The 20982-nt window shown below is 36.8% G+C and overlaps 2 protein-coding genes across 2 annotated transcripts in view; one reads left to right on the top strand and one right to left on the bottom strand.

Annotated features, from left to right (window-relative positions):
* The first annotated feature begins 226 nt into the window (after positions 1-226).
* On the top strand, positions 227-12082 carry LOC128996859 (m-AAA protease-interacting protein 1, mitochondrial-like). The gene is made up of 3 exons (XM_054422372.1): positions 227-719; positions 4729-4930; positions 11815-12082. The coding sequence occupies exons 1-3, from the start codon at positions 297-299 to the stop codon at positions 12054-12056; spliced, it is 867 nt and encodes a 288-aa protein (XP_054278347.1). The 5' UTR covers positions 227-296; the 3' UTR covers positions 12057-12082.
* Positions 12083-14456: 2374 nt separating this feature from the next.
* Positions 14457-20982, bottom strand: part of LOC128997578 (mucosa-associated lymphoid tissue lymphoma translocation protein 1-like) — a 50488-nt gene continuing 43962 nt past the window's right edge. The window contains exon 14 of the mRNA XM_054423217.1: positions 14457-15878. Within this exon, the coding sequence (XP_054279192.1) occupies positions 15702-15878 (177 nt within the window). The 3' untranslated portion in view covers positions 14457-15701. The remainder of the gene's footprint in view (positions 15879-20982) is intronic.

Genomic DNA, 20982 nt, shown 5'->3' with positions numbered 1-20982 from the left:
TTCCAGTCCAATGGTTGACTACAAATACGATTAATAACCGAACGAGCGAAATCGTAATTGTGAAAGGAGCGTAATAATAATAGTTGAAATAGTGTGGTTACATGGTAGAAAAGTCAGCTTTTTATCTGGTAGAACTTCCACCCCCCAGCATTATTTTGTTTGATAAATCAAATGTTAGGTTATGTTGTTAGTTGTTGTGACTGTTGTGAGTTGTGACTTCACTTGTGTTGTTAGTAATTAGTATCATATAGTTGTTTTGTTTGAGTTTGCCCTGTTGTCTAGTCAGGATTAGATAGATGCACATTATAATGTGTCATAAAGCAGCGTTAGAATTATCCGTTAGACTTAATTCAAACACTTTCAAGTTTTCAATCCTCAGTAAATATTGTAATCTATCCTCAACCAACTATGAGGCAAATAAACTTGTTCTTAGTAATGTCACAAGGAAGTTCAGTGCACTCGTCCCGCAGCAATATCAATATAAAAACAATGACACCTCACAAATAGCCAGTTTAAATTTACTAAGTGAATCTTCAGTTAATAATCGCTCATATTGCTCCAAAAGAGAACGCGAACTGCCGAAAATCATGCAGTTTCCCCAAGTTGTATGGCCTAGTGTTTTTAAAACCATCCGTAACTGGGTCCTTTCAAATTTTATAATAATGCGTTATTTTGACAGCGACTTCAGTTTACCGAACTTTGTCAATGGCTCTAAACAGGTAGGGTAATAATCCTAAGGACTAAGTTATAATAGGCCTGATTTAAATTCAATGTAGTCCTAAGTTATTTGGCTATTTTAGACTGCACTTTACGTCCTCCACTCATTCATATGAATACATCAATCTAAGATTATTTCATTCGATAGGTATATCAAGTTTGGTTAGATAGGTTAAAACCTAACCTAACTAACCAATTAAATAGCCTAAATCAAATCAAATCAAATCAAAGCTTTATTTTCCAATAGACATTACAAATGTATGTGGAATGGTCAATGAAGGTATTCGATAGAAGGTACTGACATCGATATTTTTCATTCAAATGAGTGTAGGACGTAAAGTAAAGTGCAACCCTATTTTAGTGTTTACTAAGTTACCACGGCAAAACCTAGGGAAGCTTATAGGCCTAGTCCGTTCACATAATTTAGGCAGTTTGAGGGAAGTTCCTCCCCTACTTTTTTGCTTAGGCTAATGTAACTTATATGTTGCAGCTAATTTACGGTTTGGCAAACCTCAGCTGTTGTATTTCTACACCTAAAGCCACATACATTTTGTGAATGGGGTTACTTATAATATCCTCGTCAGTGGGACTGGCTTTTAAAACTGAACTCAGAATACCTATGATATGCCTAGATTCTACAATATTCTACCAGAAGAACTGAAGTCTGTGTGTCCCAACCAAGTGAAATCTCATTTGAAGCAGTGGCTGTCCCAACGTCCTTTCTATAGCCTAGGCCTAAGTACTGTTAAAGAATTTATGAACTGGAGAGACCCTGTTATCTGAAGTACACGCCCTACACCTGTTTAATCTCACCTTTTATAACAATAACATTACCTTGACGCCTGTCACATCTCAACGATTTTGAAAGTGATTGTCTCTCTCTCTCCCTCTAACTTATGTCTATAAAATAACAGGTCTGGTGTGGAAAACTGTTAGTAGGCCTATGTAGCCTAATCCAAAAGCGTTACAGTTAGGCCTACCTAAGTTAGGTATGTGCAGCAATATATGTTACCGGTACCTAAATAATTAAAGACACCTTTTTGTCATGTCACATGGTAAGGTAAACAGCCCCAATTCCGGCAGGGGCCCAAATACCGGCAGCGGTGACTTCTACGTCATTTAACAACACTTTAACATGTGAAATAGCCATCTTATTTGTTATTGGCTGTTACATCAACTATTCATCTGTAGAAAAAAAAATTATAACACCTGATTGGCCTATTTTACACATTTAGTGACAGTTAGAATGTTGGTAGGTTAAGAATTTGTGCTGTCACCTAGTTTTCTTCTTGATTTCTCTAAGAATACAAGTGATTTAAATAAGCTTTTACTTCAATAAATTACGATTCTTCACTAAAAATTGAATATTTAATTGAACATAACCCCATAACTAACCTAACTAACTGTATTTCACCCTTGAAATTTACAAAATAAATTTATAAAACGTCTGCCGGCGATGGGGAGGTCATAAATTGGACTTGTCCTAATTCCGGCATACCTGTCCGGTTATTTGAATCAGCGCTATTCATGCCGTTTTTGTTAACTTTTACTTTAAATAATGACTATCCCTGCTATAAAAATGGTCTTCAGATACTTTTAAGTAAGTTAGGCCTAGTTTACGTAGTGCTGAAACTAAATGCAAACATTACAGGCACTAGGCCCATAAGGATGTCAACATCCACCATTCGCTAACTTAAGATGAATAATATGGTAAAAACTAAGTTAATTTTCTGATCAGTTTCAAATTGATTTAGTGTTGGATTACTATTTTATTATAGAAATCACCATATTTTATTATAGGAACGAAAGATAGAGCCTAAAAGCTCTTAACACTTTGCACAGCCTTTAGAACATCCCCTAGGTGAGGTCATTGCACAATTCACACCACTCCTGTTGAGGAATGTTAAATGCACCCTAAGCTGTTATTAGGAGAAATGTTTGCATGAGGTCATTGCATTCCCACCAATGACTAACTTAGGAATGGATTGCACCCTAAGCTGGGGTAAGGTGGAATATTTGGATGAGGTCATTGCATTCCCACTAATGTTTAGGAATGGCATCCACCCTAAGCTGGGATCAGGTAGAATGTTTGTATGAAATAGTTGTAAAGAAACTTTACTCAGCCTTTCAAAGATAAGAATATGCATCTGATCAAAAGCTAGTCAATATATACAATTTATCTGACCAATATATGCTTAAATATACTTAACTTAAGGTGTATACAAAGGGTGCCGGTATTAGGCCGGCGGATGCCGGAATTAGGGTTATGCCATGCCGGAATTGGGCAAAGGAGGTAAAATAAGGTACCTTAAGTATATCTCTTATATACAATTTATTTTAAGAAATATTTTGATAAAAAGTGTGTTTTTTTAATCCTAGAAATGTGTAGGTCTGTATAAAATCAGTCCCATGCTGATAAGTTATTGGCTTCTCCCTTTAAAAACATATTTATTGAAGAGTTTACCTTAACCTGCCGGAATTGGGGCTGTTTACGGTACTTTACCTACTTTCCTGTTCCTTACTTTAATCTTAAATGGCGACCATACAAATATAGGCCTAAGGTATGTTAAGCCAAGTAACTTATGAATGGAAATGTGTCTAGGATGAGTGGCGCGATCTTGTAGTCTTGTTAGTGACTAAGACCCACATTTTTCCTTAGACACAGCTTTTTATTAATAGCCCATACAGCCAATGGCAACTAAGGAACCTACAGTTTAGAATTTGATAATGTTGATAGAAAAACACTTTTCAGCCAGAATAAAAGAGTGGCTCTTGATCGCCAATCAGTTCAACGCGATCGCTGATTACACACCCAGAGATACGCCTTTACTAAAAACCTTATGGGATAACCTAAAGAAAAAACAAAGGTTTTAAAAATTCATACCGTATCTAAGACTTAGTAATCAAATCATTAACCCTTTCTCGTATCCACCTAGTTCGGCAAGCAACATAAGCTACGGTACGGTACTCTTGATCACTAAGTATCCCTTTCAAAAGCTAATTCTTATTGTATGTTCTTCTAGCATTTGGCCTTAACATATAAAACCTAGCCAGCTGAGATTTACTTAACGAAAAATTAAAGAATTTAACCTGTCGGTCTAGATTGGGCAGTTAATTAAATATTATGACGAGTTAATCCAAACTAGCTCTAACGGCGAGTAGTGAAATCTTATTTTGTCAGTTAAGAGTTAGGTAACTACAGTTAGAGCATAGTTTAACGGTGGTTTAGTGTTTGGTGAAATCGGGCCTTAATCACACAATATTATAAGCTGTGTTTAGGGACCGGGTCTCAATCCCGGGATCCCGGCCGATTTTTGATACCTAGAAATCCCGGGATTAACGGGATTGCAAAACCTATGTTTATATTGATTTTTTTGTGAATTTGAGGACTTTTACTAACAGAAAATTAAAATAAATAGTCCAATAACACTTGAAACACATACTCTTTATTTTTAGGACGATTATATGAAATGGTATAAGTAATGATCTTTTTTGATTAGAAAATTTCATTATTTTTAACCTCAATAGGCGAACGAATGTAGGCCTAAATAAATGTTTCAGTTTCTAGACGATTTGGATTTACTTTCTGTAAATGTTATTACGTGTGTTAGTGAGGTGTGAATAACAGGTGTGAAAGTAAATATTATTCTTTGAAAGGGAAATCAACAAGTTTCTGATTTTTCTTTACAAATTCTTAAATAATTGTTTGGCTTTTTAGTTTTTGCTGTCTTAAGACATAATTTAGATAATAGGCCTGTACCGGTATTTGTATATTTAAAAAAATGAACAGTATTTCCACCCTAAAAATGTTTTCTTTTCGTCAACTATTCCCACAGTCAGGTAAATACTCTGTGTATTTACAAATACATCACTGACAACCAAGAACCTGGAAGGTGGTGTCTCTCTTTTTTCACAAACAAAACAAACAAATGTGGGTCAAGGAAACATCAGCACTAAAATGGCCAAGCACTTAAGGTTGCAACATTAAGGTTTACCTTATTTCTGTTTTAGGCGGTAGAGATTGTGTCTGGTTTCATCGCCAAAGGAGATGTGGATAGCTTGGTGGGTCTGGTTACACCTGAAGTCATTACGCAGGTGCGAGAGACAATGCAAACACTCTCACTCAAAGAACGACAGGAGTTTGCTATCCGACAAGATGACATATTTTTCTGTTTTCCGTACGAGGTCGGGGTAATGTTCCCTAATGAAGACAGTGAGTGTTTAGTTCTACACCGTACAGTTAAACCACACATTCTTAAGTGCTGTTAAGTGATGATTTATTAATATTACCTAGTGAATCAGAAACACAACAGTAAATATCTCATTGTTTAGCCTAAACTGTGAAGCAGATTTGTTGAAAAAAGCTTGCAATGTTTCAAAACTAATAAATAAATATAAAACACTAAACAACTAACTTAAATCGTACTGAACAAAGATAACTTTTCTTTCCCAATTCCAAGGTGACCCTTGGAAAGTGAAGCCTCCCACCATGATGTGTTCTACGTTTTATGATCTCATCCGGGACAGAAAGCCTCTCGCAAAGAGTAGTACTTCCAGGCTACAATTGATATAAAACATGTTGTATTTTGTATTATGTATTTTTTTTTATGTTTGGCATGTTGAACGCTTTGACAATGTTGCCCTTGTAATAAAATTAGCCAGCACATGATGATAGAAACTATGAACTACAGACGGAGGTAATATAGCCTATTTTGTCATAAAGGAGTTTGAGCTATAAATATGGATTGTTAGTTTGTTGTTTCTTAAGTCCATTAGTGTTCAGGGTTATTATAAATGATTTAAAACCAGTTGTTATTTTCATCTATATCGCACTTTGATGAACACTTTGATAAGATCCATTATATATACTTCTACACCAGCTTGCTCAGGCCCAAAGTTTGCATGTGATGCACTATGGACCTACTATGTCATTGTGGCCTCCTCCTACCCTTCCTTGCACCCCCAACAAACCTAAAACCTCTTGCACCCCTGGGTCCGGGGCTATTTACTTAAGAGTCGGTAGGATTCAATCATTTTGCATTGTTGTTGCCCGTCAGATGCTAAAAAGTGGTCGTCTAAGCACCGATCAGAAAAAACATGCATTCACGCTAAAGCATATTAATCATGCACCGTAAGCTTGATTATTGAGCAGAAAGTTTTATGCGATTCTTAAATATATTTTCCATGTGAATTTCTTTTTGGATTTTTAAAATTTTTGTTTTAGAGTTTGAACAAAAAATCACAGTTTAAGCCAGTGGCGGATCCAGCTTTAGATTGAGGGGGGCGAGATAAGAGGTGAAGTCCCCCCCACATCGTCATTGTCTCCTGCGGTCACAGGAAAACCCTGAATTACTCCCGCGGTAATGGTACATCATCATCGTCTTCTGCGATCACGGCAAAATCATGAACAACTCCCGCTGTCCTGTATAAATTATCTGTCCATTATTGTCGTCTTCAGCACAGCGCGCACTTAGTCGACCGTCCTTTTTAAAATGTTAAAATACACGTAATCAAATGAGACGCCGCGCACTACACCGGTCCGGCTAGGCGCGCCCTATACGGAGCGATTCGGCTTTTGCATCGGTCGGTCCTAGGAGCTATCTATTGACGATTTTGACAATCCTGCTTATGAAACTTGTAATCGACTCGGTGCGCGTCATCTCCAGATCATCTCCCGCGGCCATGTAGGCAACATCCTTGTTTCCCACGGTCACGGAAATGTCATTATCGTGTTCCACCATTTCCGCGAAATTTTGATGTTTTCCACGGTTGTGTAGACATTGTCATTGTCTCCTGTGGTGAGGGCAAAATTCTGAATATCCCCATGGTAACAGAAACATCATCATCGTTTTCCACGACCACGGCACAATTCTGATAATTTCCTGTGACATTGTTGACATCGTCATTGTCTCCCGCGGTCATGGCAAACCCCTGAATAGCCTCCGCGGCAATGGAACATCAGCATCAATCGTCTTCCACGATCGAGGCCAAATTTTGACATTACATGCAGTAAAAAAATATATGCCCAAGGGGACTAATTTGACAAAATAATAACGATTAAAATTGCAGAAAATCTATTAGGCAGCCCTGAGCTAACATCCTAATGTGGTTTTATGTGAAATGCTCGTTCATTTTCAAGATGAGCTCGTTTGCATGGCTCAATCACGTCCTGGTTGAAGTTTGTTCGCTACGCTCATTCACCTTTAGGTTGGAGCTCGTTCGCTGCGCTCACTTGCCTTCAGGTTAGCTCGTTCGCTACGCTCACTCACCTTTTAGTTGCAAATTAGCTGTTGAATGCTATTGAACATCACAGAATCAAATTGTTAGTTGAACCAGCTGTTAAAATTATTTAATTCCATTTCAATATGAGTACTCATAATGTTAACATGGGAAACTCCAGAGCCACTGGGGCGGAGCCCTTTTGACGGATCTGCACCAAACTTTACAAAAACCATCCTTGAATAATGCTTAATAATGCATGAAAGTTTCATTACAATCTGTCGTGCGGTTTCGGAGTCCATAAAGGACAAACAAACAAACAAACAAACATACAAACAAACATACATTGGATTTTATATAGATACTAGCTGGCCCGACAGACGTCGTCCTGTCCTATTGTGGTTTTATGTCACATGCTCGTTCATTTTCAAGATGAGCTCGTTCGCATGGCTCAATCACGTCCTGGTTGAAGTTCGTTCGCTACGCTCACTCATCTTTAGGTTGAAGCTCGTTCGCTGCGCTCACTTGCCTTCAGGTTAGCTCGTTCGCTACGCTAACTCGCCTCCAGGTTGAAGTTCGTTCGCTACGCTCACTCACATTTTGGTTGCAAATTAGCTATTCTCATAACTTAAAAAAATATAGTGCTGCACCCTGTTGGTAAACCTATTAACTTTTTAATGTTATTGAACATCACAGAATCAGATAGTTTAGTTGAACCAGCTGTTAAGATTCTTTAATTCCATTTAAATATGAGTACTCATAAGGTTAACATGGGAAACTCCAGAGCCACTGGGGCGGAGCCCTTTTGACGGTTCTGCACCAAACTTCACACAAACCATCCTTGAATAATGCTTAATAATGCCTGAAATCTTCATTACAATCTGTCGAGCGGTTTTGGAGTCCATAAAGGACAAACATACAAACAAACATACATTGGATTTTATAGATATAGATAGATATACTAGCGGCTATACCCAACCCATGGTTTGCAAGGAGAAGAGGATGTGGGAGAGAATAATTTCTGGTTTTAGATCTGCCATATGAAATACTTACACTGTTACACATATATCATTAATTTTAGAAACTAAAATTAGTTTGACCACTTAGTGTAATAAATTTATTTTCTTTTTTAGTTCATGTGAGGGATTTAAATTTCCTAGGTTAAGTACAGTGAATAAGTGGCGGTGACGGGTGTAAAAAAATACTGTTACCATATAATTTATAATTGATTTGACAAGATACGCTTACTTAAAAATGTACTTTACTTTAACAACCTACTTATAATTTGAAGTCTAAAAGAATTTACTTACATACTGTAGTGTAGCAATAAAATTAATTATGGTGGAATGTCAGTAATCCAGATTAATTTGGACGGACCCCATCCAGATGATCAAATCATAAGGATTATTGAAATTACCTTAAAAAAGGACGAGTAAAGTAAAAAACTTGTTAAAATAGTATATTTTCGTATAGGTACTGTAGTACAGTAAAGTGTTTAAAAGAGAGATGAGTTTTTAATGTTAAATTATTGTAGTAGAACCTCAGTTAACTGGGGGGTGAATCATCTGAGGTCAATATATCTCTAAAATAAAGTTACATACAGTAGACTCCCTCTAGTTCGGCCACCTTGGGACCGGACCACTGGCCAGACTACAAAACGGCCGGACCAACCGGATGTAGTGCATTTTACATAATCAAAATACAAATAATAGTATTGCGCAATCGTGATATGAAGTCATTAACCTTGGTTCTGAATATAAAAAAAAAACTGTAACGTTTAAAATCACGCTTACTCAAGCAAAACAAAAATTACACAACACTGTGCGTACAGCAATAAATCACGTAAAGAACAGAACAATAGAAAGTCTAGTACTGCAAGCTACTGCTACCGTAGTCAGCATAGGCTACTACTAAATGTTGTTTCAGAACGTAAGAATGTCGATAAAAACATTAAATAACTTGTAAAACAGAATAAAATTACAGTACTTAGTCATAAAGATAATAAAGACAGTCGTAAAATAGGATAAAAATAACACTGGATGACGTACAACACCGCTTATTCTTTCTTCTTTGTTCTTCTATTCTTTCTTTGGTTTCTCTTCAACCACACATTCAACAAGTTGCCATGGTTACTAATCACCCAATCACAAACTGTTGTAAGATAGCAAGTGCACAGCAGACATCAGTTGTGAAAAGAGCTGATGATTTTTAGTGCAAGCGGATAGCTTGACCTTGATGCTAACGATGGCTATTTCTTTGTTTTGCTTTAATTTATTTTTGTCAAATAAACCGTGGTGTTTCCAAAACAATAATGGGGGAACCTACCGCATACAAAATGGTCCAAAATATTTAATTATACACTGCATTTTAACATATTAGACTGAAGAAAAACTATTTATTAAATGTTTTTGGTATTTTTGAGGTTATGTAACATAGTTCTACATAGGTAATATGTAACAATTTACCCATAGAAGCACCCGTCAACTAAACTGACATGAATTGTTTACTTCTATGGTCGGAAACTAAACATTCAAGTTGAATCCTGTCAAAGGTCATTCGCCCATGACGATATGACTTGTCCCCCTGAGACCGGGCCGGACCATCCGGCGGCCGATCCAACCGAAGCCGAACTAGAGGGAGTCTACTGTAGGTAATTTCATTACCCAAGAAAAATACCATTCGTTCTAAAAATTTTATTTCATAATTAATTGTAGTGTATTAAAAACATATTTTATTTTATACTATTTTGGTCCATTTTTTATATCAATCATGCATTAACTACTGGTTGGATTGGGCTGACATTTGGTATGGTGATAGCTCACATTCCCGATTAACATATAGACATATTCTTATCTCAAAAATCCTTTCGGGCTCCACCCCAATGGCTCTGAAGTTCCCCATGTTAACCTTATGAGTATCTATCTATCTATATATTAATAGGCAAGCATGTTTCTTTAAAACCTTTTTTCTCAGCTTGTGTGCATCGCAGGGAAAATCTACGCATACCGTTAGAAAGCTATTATCCTGTAGTTGTGCAGAATCCCTTTAAAAATTAAAATAGGCTCAAAGATAAGCACGAAAAATGAATTTTAAATTAAAAAAAAATTAACATGGGCTTTATGGGTTGCCATGCTGGTTACGAAATATAAACAGAAAATCAAACCAATAGAATCACAATCAACATGACAATCAACAACGTTTGTGTTACAATCACATGTTTTATTTACAGTGTGGGGTGAAAATAGAGAAGCTTGTACCTTTGAATTACAACTAGACATTCCATACCCAATATAACCATACAAAATTTAAGTTGTTGCCAATTTAATTGAATGTGTCGTAGTTGATGTGAGCCGCCAATAGATTGCACTGATTTCTGTGAATACACGATGTCTTTTACCAAGTCAAACGGAATGACTTATTATGAGCTATAGCAATTGTTATGACCCATCAACTTTGTCAGCAACAAAAAATTAGGTAGAAAATATAATTTTAGACAAACATTCTGTGACTGGCTCACACAACTACACGTTTTTTAATTAAAAAATAACGACAGCTGGTCCATATAGATTTGATGTCTACTTCAGTATCCAATAGTCAATGCGCCTAGGCTTCATTACATATTTTTTGTCGAGTTTTCGACCACTAATTCATATTTAAAAGGAACTAAATCATTTTGTCAGCTGTTTCAAAATTACAGAAGTTGGTACTATGATGTTAAATAGCATTAAAAAGTTATAAGGTTTACCAACAGGGTGCAGCACTATTAATATTTTTGTATTTATGACAACAGCTAATTTGAACCAACTAGCAACAAAAAGCTGTGATATAGAATGAGAACTTTACTTTTTTCTATTGTTTAGGTGCAGTGGTAGAAAATTAAGGCTATGATAGATGTGTTATACTACAGCATAACGTAAATTAAAAGAACCAAATTTTCTTAAACCGTGTCCTCTCCCATTGCAAACGCAAAGCCAAGTATAACTGCATTAAGCATTTTGTATACTTTTATGCCAACCCCGTACAAAGGCCGGGTACTCTGCTAGTCTTACATATTTAAAAAAAATTGGTTTTTCTTTTCCGAGTTCGTTTGGCTCTTTTACTTGATTGATTTTCATGATTGAGGTCTCAAATTGAAGGTATGCACGCACAGATTTGCCATCAAGTATCGGTATATAATTAACTATAGTCTCACTTGGTTTGTACGTAAACAATTTCTTCTTTCTTTTATTTAAAAAAAAGAGGTTGGCGGCCTCTTTTAACCTTGCATTTGCCCGTCCACATAGACTAAGCGCCCGTGCGTGGATCGTTTACAGCAAAGCAAGGAGTGAGCCGGTACAGTACAAAGGTGAACTGTACTGATAAAATGTTATCGGCAGTGACCAGGATCCGAACCCACGACACTACTGCCTTGGGCCCGAAGTCCGTGACGCTACCGACTGAGCCACCGACTCACTAACAATATTTGCTCCCCATGTATTTCTTATGGAAGTAAATTTGGTTTTTCTTCACTGAGTTTGTTTAGCTCTTCTACCCGACCGATTTTCATGATTGAGGTCTCAATTTGAAGTCATGCACGCAAAGATTTGCCATCAAGCATCGGCATATATTTATCTATTATCCCACTTTATTGATAAATTCACTTAGAAATTTATTAGAATCCTTTACAAGTTCAAAGTTAATTATAACAATGAAATAGAGCTAACTAAGTAGGGTCAGGTACCTTTACTCTGTGTTAGCTATGTCCCTACCCTAACATAATGTCTTGTATCTAAATATTGTTGCTTCTAACTCAGAATTTAATAAACGAGTGCTTTTTAGTGATCAAAGTTAAAAATTTGTTCAACGTAGGCCAATTATTTCATAGTTATAATTTTACAGAAAATGAAGGCGAAAACCAAAGCAGATTCGTGGAGATAACAATGTGCTATCACGCGTTGCTTGGACTGAGAGAGCTACGAGAGTCAGGCACTGAGATACCAATAAACATCGGGGTTCAGCCAGAGTTCAGTGATAAAATCTTTGTCCTCAACTACCGTTTCATCCGAGAGTTCACTAAGGGAGTGCAAGACGACTGGACGATCAATGCCATCAATCACTTTAAACCTTCTGTACATATGTAGCCATAGCAATAGTTAAGTTTGTAAAATAAATTATATAGCTATTACAGATTGTTTTTCTAAAAGCCCTAGAAGGATCTAAGAAAAGGAAATAACCCCGCCACAGCAAACCTGCAGACTAAGTGAATTTCCGTTAACCTGTTTGGATTTACACTAAAATGCCTCCATAAAAATATCACATTTATTTCCTATTTAAATAGAATTAGTTTAACAAGTACTTAGGTTTGCTGCAACAGGGAGGGTAAAAGTATTTTTTGTAAAATGTTAATAGTTTAGTATGAAATGAAAGTATTTTCCAAATTCGATCAAAATATGTTCATAAACAAGCAAACTACAACAGTTGACTTATTCTCCATAAGAATAACATGGGAATTTTTAATTTAAAATTTTTTGGAATTTTCTCTGTAACCATTAGGCGCATCAACAACGTTCAATATACAAAATTATTTGTTTTTTTTAAGCTCTACAAAATGGTTTGGAAATAAATTGTAAAATTTTCTGTTTTTAGGGACAAAAATAGGAAAAACCTATTTTTACCCCATAAATCCCCGTTCCCATAGTCCGATCATGCTGGTTCGCAAACTCGTTCGAATAAATGTAGGTTTACACGTTTATACCAAATTTCATCAAAATCGGATCATTTTTGCTCGAGTTATCGCGCTAACGGACACATATAATATATAAATATATATACATATGAATTTGAACGGATGGTGTTTTTGGCCTCTAGGGACCTCAAAACGAAAAAGTAAATCGGTCCCTGGTCTTACCATGAGTACTACGGTAATAGCTTATTCCCTATATGGGAAATTCGCTAAAAAAAGGGAACGTGGTTAATTTGTTGTTTAATAGTGTTTTATAAGCAAGTTCAATCCAAGATGAAATATTATTGAGCTCAATAACAATTTGGCTCTGTGTTATACTTATCAGGATTATTACTGAAAAAAAAAAACTGGCCAAAGTGATAACGCTTTCAAAAAGTTGGCCATCAATCAAACTGCCGGGATGCTGTGGAGACCACGCATCCCCGGAGAAGACAACATTACGAACCCGACGTCCTAACAGAGAACCAATTACCGCTGACACAACGGAACAACGGAAAAACCCTGGTCCATTGTCAAAGAATTGAGTTTGAAAGCGTGGTTTTGCTTCAAACTACGTCCATATGATTAGTTGTAAACAAAGGGAATTGAGTTTGATGGTTTGATCTAATGTCAACAGATAGCGCCACCATTCCCAAACTTTAGCCCTAAACTGTACTTAACCCTCCGAGTGTCACGCGTCATAAAAACGACGCACAACACACTTTGTGTAGGGTCACGCGTCGCTTTTAAGACGCACAAACATCGTTTACGGCGAAGGCTCTATGACTGACTGAATCGGATTGAACTGGATCGAGTTAGGTATCGTTCTTTCCGTAATATTCTAAGCTTTCTCCAGAGGTCTGTCTCTAAGCGCTATTCATTTTAGTTCCGAAAATATTGTAGCAGACAGCTGACGTGCGTGTATTTGTAAACAGCTAGGTTCCCCCGGACCGATGACTGATGTGTTTTATTACGTTTATCATTGTTTTAGTGTTAAAAATCAAAAGTAGTGATATACGTGGTGCATTATAAGAAGATTTAAGTGGTTTTGAAGTGCTGGTTGATGATCCTGAAGAAGTAGGTAGTGATATTGATGTAAATTATCAGCCAGATTCCTAGCTATGGTTAGGCTATGCATTCTTAGCTAAACGCTATGTACTGAAATCCGTTTTTCGCTCATAACTTATTTATTTGATAACTTACCTCGCTATATGATTATATATTTGTAATCCTCATTAAATTTAGAACAAAGTGGCTATTTTCAAATATTTATAGGCCTATAATTTATACAATTTCATTGAGCGCGAACTTATTTTTTTTTTTTTAATTTTCGAAATTATATTTTTTTTTACCTAAAAATTTTTTTTTTGAAAAAATGTTCCTTATGTTTTATATATAATATTGAAGCCCATGATTTTCCAAACAAAATGGTATATAGAACATTAGAATTAACATTGTTTTAAGCTTCTCAGATCCGTTTTAATAAAACCTTGCAAAGGGGCCAAAAATAGGTGGACATTAAGGCCTAAACTATGGACACTCGGAGGGTTAAGTGATGTCCTTTCTTAATATTCTGAGACGCATTTGCACATCTACGTGAAAATACCTTTAATTTGACACCTCAAACGTTAAAATCCGTCAAGCCGTTATTGAGTTATGACTGTGAAAAGAAAACTGCTTGCGTATTAATATATAGATTAAAGGAATTTCATACAGAATGTCAACTTTACCTTTGCAATGTGTATAGTATAACAATTTAAAAGGAAAGGGCACTACCAAGAAAGTGGGAGAAAAAAAATCTAATTTAGTTTGTAAAAATAATTATATTTAAAACAAAAAAAATAGTTTTCATGGTAAAACAGCAAAGTTAAGAATACATTAAAAATATATCTGATGCAACTTAACTATGAACAATTTGAAAACACCTACTATTACAAAGATTCAAAAAACTGGATGAATCTTACCTCAACACTTCATTAAAACAATGATTACTGATGTGTAGAAAAAATTTAGAAACAACTACAATAGTATGCTCTCTCTTGTTTGGTCCGGATGACAATAAGCATGATCCAAGAAGGACTCTCTTACAGACGGCTACTATGCCCATAAAAATTGTATTCACAACCCAATTGTATAGCACATTAGGTTGTACAGATCTTGTCACTGGTTTTCCTTTTTTTTAGTTTGGTCAGTTGTACCAATTAATACAAACCCTTTAAGAAGCGAAATCCTTATAGAGAATAGTCAGACTGGAATTTGCCGAAAAAATGAGTTTCCCGCGGCCGCCGCTACCACCGCTCGGGTGGCAGTCGCACTTAAGCCGGGTTTACACGATGCCAGTTGGCAAGACAATTGTCTTTGCCAATTGGCATCACGTGGTTTTGGAATTGTCGTAGGCCAGGCAAGTTGAACGAGAACCTGTTCACACGTGGCCAACACTTGCCCATGCATTTTACAGTGAACCAGGGTACTACTGCTAAAAGAAAAGACAGTGCTATTGGCCTCTACACCGTTTACACGGTGCCAATTGTCACGACAACTGGGTTTTCGAGGGGTGGGGGCCTCACTGGGCCCAGCTCATTGTCCTCAGTCTACTCCCGGAGACAACTGAATTTCGGGACAGTTGGCGGGACAATTGGCTTGCCAATTGGCCTGAAGTGTTTACACGATGCCAGTAATTCCAAGCCAGTCAGTTGTCTCCTGGCAATTGTCTCGCCAACTGGCATCGTGTAAACCCGGCTTTATCCCTCTCTCTCTTAAAGCCAATTCTATGTCTCATTCTCTCTCACTCAGTCAGCTGACTTGGCCGCTGGAACTATTCAAAATTAAAATATTACCAGACTGAATTTAAAACAAAGGCATTGTGCTTCTTATAGGCTTTGTATTCATTGGTTGTACTGTACTTATGAAAATGTTTGCTAGCTTCTGATGGTTTACACTTTTTTTAATGTTGACAAGGTGGATTTTTTTCTGAACGAGAGGGAGTCTACTGTGTATATACCTTAAAAATGTATCACTAAACATAAAATCACATTGGATGAGAATCTGGAAGAGACAGATAAAGTTATGACCCCAGCATTGTTGGGTTGAGTATGGGGTCGTAAGTCCCTGGGTTGTGCCACAGCTGTCTCTGTATGATGGGACAGTTGAGGGTAAACTCACAACTGTCGTGAGGTCCACTTACAAATCCCTCGTCTTCTCTTCTCAGTCCGTTGATGAAGACAGTGATGTACAAGCAACTCTAAAACAAAGCAAAAAATCTTGTAAGTGTTAGTAATACGTGTAAAGGAAAGCAAATAATCATATCAATCAGTAATAGGCCTGTCTAGAGTCGGGACCACGTAAGTTTGCAGTTGGTGGCAGCCAATCACAAGACAAGGCTAGTGCGACGTTGACACATCGCACTAATAAAATATACTAAGCAATGTTTTCAAATCAGCTGGTATTATTAGATTTGGCAACACCGCACGGTTCTCATTGGTTCATTCAAACCCATGTGGTAAATAGGCTCCTCCCTCAACTGCAAACTTATGTGGTCCCGACTCTAGTTTGCTACTGTTAGTAATGGAACTGTATAGTTTGTCAAATGTCAGTAAATAGTACTGTCTGGTTTGCCAGTGTAAGTAATAGGCATGTCTATTTTGTCAGTTAGTAATGGAACTGTCTAGTTTGTCAAGTGTCAGAAAATAGCCCTTTCTGGTCTGGTTTGCCAGTGTCAGTAATAGGGCTGTCTAGTTTTCCAGAACCAGTATAGGTAATGAGTCCGTCTAGTTTGTCAGCAATAGTCCTGTCTAGTTTGCGGATTATTGACGTCCAATTAAGAAACTATGTCTCTTCTGAAGCTGTGGAGAGGAGGGGTTGCCACAGCGGTAAGACCTGGAACCAATCCTTTTCCTTTTGTTCATCAATCTACCATCTACCATCTAGTGAATGGGCAATAAATTCCGGACAACACTTGCCTAACTATGTCCAAACCTTGTATGTAGGAACAGGAACTTGTCACCTTTATTGAATCAAATTCTCTTCTTCAGTGGTGTGAGGAAAATCACCTAAACTGGAATGCTCAAAAGACCCAAATCGTCCAGTTTTGTATTTCTAACCGGCAGTCAAAACAGTCCCACCAGGACTTCAACATTCTCCTTAACGATACCACTATCCCTCCTTCTGAAGAAGATGTCAGCAAGAAAGTATCTGTGAATGGCTTCTTGCTGAGAGTCCTTAGCCAGTCAGCCGCCACTTATGACCTATTATCAGCCTACTATGGGTTTATTTATCCTTATCTGACTAACGCTGTTACTCTTTGGAGATGCTCGAGCGTGAGGACTTAGTTCTTATTTAGGCCTCAGAGAAGGGCAATCCGAATTGTGTTTTTTCTTCCTAAACATCAATCATGCAGAGATAATTACAGATCATTTAAAATTTGAGCTTTCCCATACGTTTACATCTTAGAAACTTTATCTTTTATCCTCAAAAAAAGTATTTTCTCTTTCTTTTCTACAATAAACTCCAGGTGTATTCATTTTGCAACATATTAAATTTACCCATTCCTGAGTATTTCCCCTTTTTTCCCAAAGAATCTACCACTACAATTCTGTTAAACAGTTCAATAGTCTCCTGCCTCAAGTGAAGGCTGAAAAAGATTTCACAAAATTTAGGAGAGGTCTAAAAGGTCCTTGAAGTTGAACGGAACTTTCTACAGTGTCTGTGAATACTTCAGTGGTCAAATACACTGACTTTATAATATGTTTCATAGTTATAGTTTTGAGTGTTTCAGTGTGAGTAATAGGCGTGTATCGTTTACCAGTGTCAGTGTATGATCCAGTCTAGCTTATCAGTGTTGGTAATAGGCCTGTATAGTTTGCAAGTGCAAGTGATAGGTCTGTCTAGTTTGCAAGTGCAAGTGATGGGTCTGTCTAGTTTGCCAGTGTCAGTAATGGGTCTGTCTAGCTTATCATTGTTGGTAATAGGCATGTCTAGTTTGCAAGTGCAAGTGATGGGTCTGTCTAGTTTACGAGTGTCAGTCAGTGGCGTTGCTTGGTTAAATTCCAGGGGGGGGAGAAGCCTCAAATTTCCCAACTGCTTAACATAGATTTCCCAACTATTTTTTTTTTTTTTTTTTAGAAATCAATTTCTGTATTTTTTTTACAAATCTACAAATTATACTACACAGCAGTCACACTCAATTCATTATTAATAAACTTCTATTAACAAAACATACCTAGTTTTACATATATACAAAATTACTCAATTTCTAAAACGTCTACCAATTCATAATGCAATTTTATGACTTCAAAAAACTTGAACAAGTAATGTTTCATATCCAAAAAACTTTACAAACCATTGTGGTAGCAGACGTAGCAGTGTAAAATTTTAGGGATATAAAGTAAGCCTAGTACAAATTAGTATAGAAAAAATATTTTATTACAAAATAATAAAATTAAAATACTTTAAAAAGTTAAGATCAACACATTTTAACTTTCATAAAACTTACAACTAGGGTAGGCCTAAACAAGTTTGTAATGATGAAATATTAATATCAGTGTTGTGAATAATATTATTCTAGTCTAGAAAAGAATAAACCTAAAATAAGACTCGTATAAAATAACAACGTTCAACTTGGTTGATAATAAACTTATACATAAAGATAAAACAATAAAAATGTTAACCTTCATCTTCATCAAACTAGAACTTAGACAAAAATCAAACGAGTGAAAGTCAAACATCAAATTTTAGGTTATGTTTTTGTTTTGTCTACGTAGATCTGTTTCAGAGTGATTAGTTGATTCATTTTTGTAAATCCTTATAGGAATGATAAATAACTTGTGTAGTTTTTTTTTAATATATTCAGAGAATAAATATTTCATTTAGGTTATTAAAAAATAGAGTTTTAAAGTTAATACCGATACACAACACCTATCTTTAATGTTATTTTAATCTGCTTATTAGCAAGTACTCCGGTCAGTTAGCCTGCTCCAAATACCACAAAAAAGGTATAAAATATATTTCATGTGACTGACATGAAAAATATTTTTGAATTTCTTGCAAACACTAACAAACAACATAGTTAAACTGAAGAGCTACATCGCTTGCACTTTCAAAATTCAAACTCGCAGTCTCGCAGTCGCAGACGAATCATTCAGAATCATCAACACAGGACAGGATCAAGGTAGCCAACATAGTCCAATAAGGAACAAAATTTCTCGTAAACGAAATTCCAACAAGCTATACCGCTAATTGATTATTGATTTATTAAAATAAGGTGTGTTTAGCCATGGTTTAGCCTTGTTTAATCAAAGTTAAATGAAATCAAAGAAGCGTCAAGTTTATTTGTCCAAGTCAAAGACATTTTTATCTTTGATGGATTTTCGCAAATATTTAAACTTTGTTTAGTTTAAAAATATATTTTTCTTGTATCTGACTTCCCAACTGTCCCAAATCGTGGCAAGGAAATTCCCAACTTTTCTCTTTCCCAGATTCTAGGCGACGCCCCTGGTGTCAGTAATGGGTCTGTATTGTTTACCAGTGTCAGTAATAGGTCTGTCTAATTTGCCAGTGTCTGTAAAAATACTCTCTAGTTTGCCAGTGTCAGTATCGGGTCTCCTAGTTTGTCAGTGGCGTAAAAAAGAGCCCGATTGTTGCCCATTACTGCGCTTAGGAGGGTCCAGCATTAACATTAACAATTCTGTAAAATATCTTGGCCTAACCATCAGTTATGATCTTAGATGGCACCAACATATCGATAATACATCTGTGAGCCTTTTGGCAGTTTGCTATATGGTTCGAAGGCTCCAGTCACTCCTGGAAAAAGAGGTGCTAATGAATATATATCATGGCTGCTATCACAGCATCGTTGGAAAATATTTTCGCCATGAGGAAACAGCTCAGCTGCCCAACAAGAACTTTCTTTTGTATATTTACCGTCTTGTGAGTAACAGTATAAGCGTAAATATATGTTTTAAGTGTTATAAGACTTATCTTATACTTTCCACAACAAGAACTTGTCTTACACAAATTAATAAAAGGACAATTTTCTAAGAACCATTTCTCGCTCATTGTAAGCCATTCATTGTTTGGAGAGGTCAACGTTCTCACTATGACCATTGACTATAAATCCTTAAAAGACAACGCATACATACGGGCCCATTGTAATGGCCGGAGCTGAGCCAGGTCCGTGGGTTCAGTTAGTTGGTCTGCACCTCCGAAAGACAGCGCGTGCGTCAATTGTTTTATTCCTTCTCTGCCAGAGAGTGCTGGCAGCGCACCCCGCCCGGCGCCCGGCGGCCCGGCCCGCACTTGGCGCACTCGCAGTACAGACACTAGACAGAGTACGCCGTGCTGCCGGATCGCTACAGCGCACACGCGCACGTACCTACACGTACACCACACAGTCCCTTTTAATTTAACTCTTCACTCTCTGTCCTCTCACCACACTTCCAGTTCCACTGATACTGCATCGGACCCCAACGATGCGATTATATTATGACCGCAACCGAGCATTGTTACCTACCCAATTCCTATGGTTTAATTAAATTTGACATACCTACACACACATTTTTTCACACTTACACACACATATACCCCTACTACCCATTTACCCAGAACTACTTTAATTTTCAATCTGCATCCAGGGATATAAAAAAATTGAAATATAGTAAAAATTATTTTTTACAGAATGGATTTTAGCATAGCGGTAAATTCCCAAATATATTATACCATTGAAATTTATATTATTAAAAGAATTTTTGGATGTTTGTATTCAGCACATTGACCCCTAAATATTTATTTTCCTAGGCATTTTGGGTATCAATTTTAAAGCTCCAATTATTTAGATGTGCCTTTTGTGGGTTTAGATGATAACCCGTGAAAGCCCTTCGTCCAATTAGGGCCGATTTACCAAAAAGGCACGGTAGGCACGTGCCTAGGGCGCGAGGCAATTGGATTTTTTGGGGGGCGCCAAAAAATTGAAAAATAAAAAAAATGGTGGTTGTATTTGCACAAGTATTTGCATGCGATCGCGGTAAACTTCTGTTAATCCCTCCACTCCATCCACTCCATCACCATCACTCAAAACAATGACATCCTCAGCCCAGACAGATATCTCGACAACTTTGATATCAACATGTAGTGAACTATTATCTAAAAGTTGGCTATCTGATGACACCCTGCAAAAATATTTTCAAGTTTTGGACTCAAAATTGTGGCTTTCAAGTAAATCTTGCCTCATATTAAATCCACTGATTGCACACATAGTAAAAAATATGGATGATTATAAACATTTCCTGGACGGACATAATCTTGAGCGTTACAACTATCTCATCATCCCGATTAATGATGCCACATCCCTA

This window comes from Macrosteles quadrilineatus, unplaced genomic scaffold, assembly GCF_028750875.1.
Source record: "Macrosteles quadrilineatus isolate MER2022 unplaced genomic scaffold, UCM_ALF_1.0 Scaffold_6__1_contigs__length_79288215, whole genome shotgun sequence".
NCBI lineage: Eukaryota > Metazoa > Arthropoda > Insecta > Hemiptera > Cicadellidae > Macrosteles > Macrosteles quadrilineatus.
Note: the sequence above shows the minus strand (reverse complement) of the source record. Positions and strands in the feature narration are given on the sequence as shown.

What these genes read in the sequence shown, in the direction of transcription:
- LOC128996859 (XM_054422372.1), top strand. Translation starts at nt 297, where the DNA reads ATGCACATTATAATGTGTCATAAAGCAGCGTTAGAATTATCCGTTAGA. An exon ending in TTGTCAATGGCTCTAAACAG is followed by an intron (nt 720 to 4,728) that starts GTAGGGTAATAA and finishes TTTCTGTTTTAG; the next exon opens with GCGGTAGAGATTGTGTCTGG. An exon ending in AATGTTCCCTAATGAAGACA is followed by an intron (nt 4,931 to 11,814) that starts GTGAGTGTTTAG and finishes ATAATTTTACAG; the next exon opens with AAAATGAAGGCGAAAACCAA.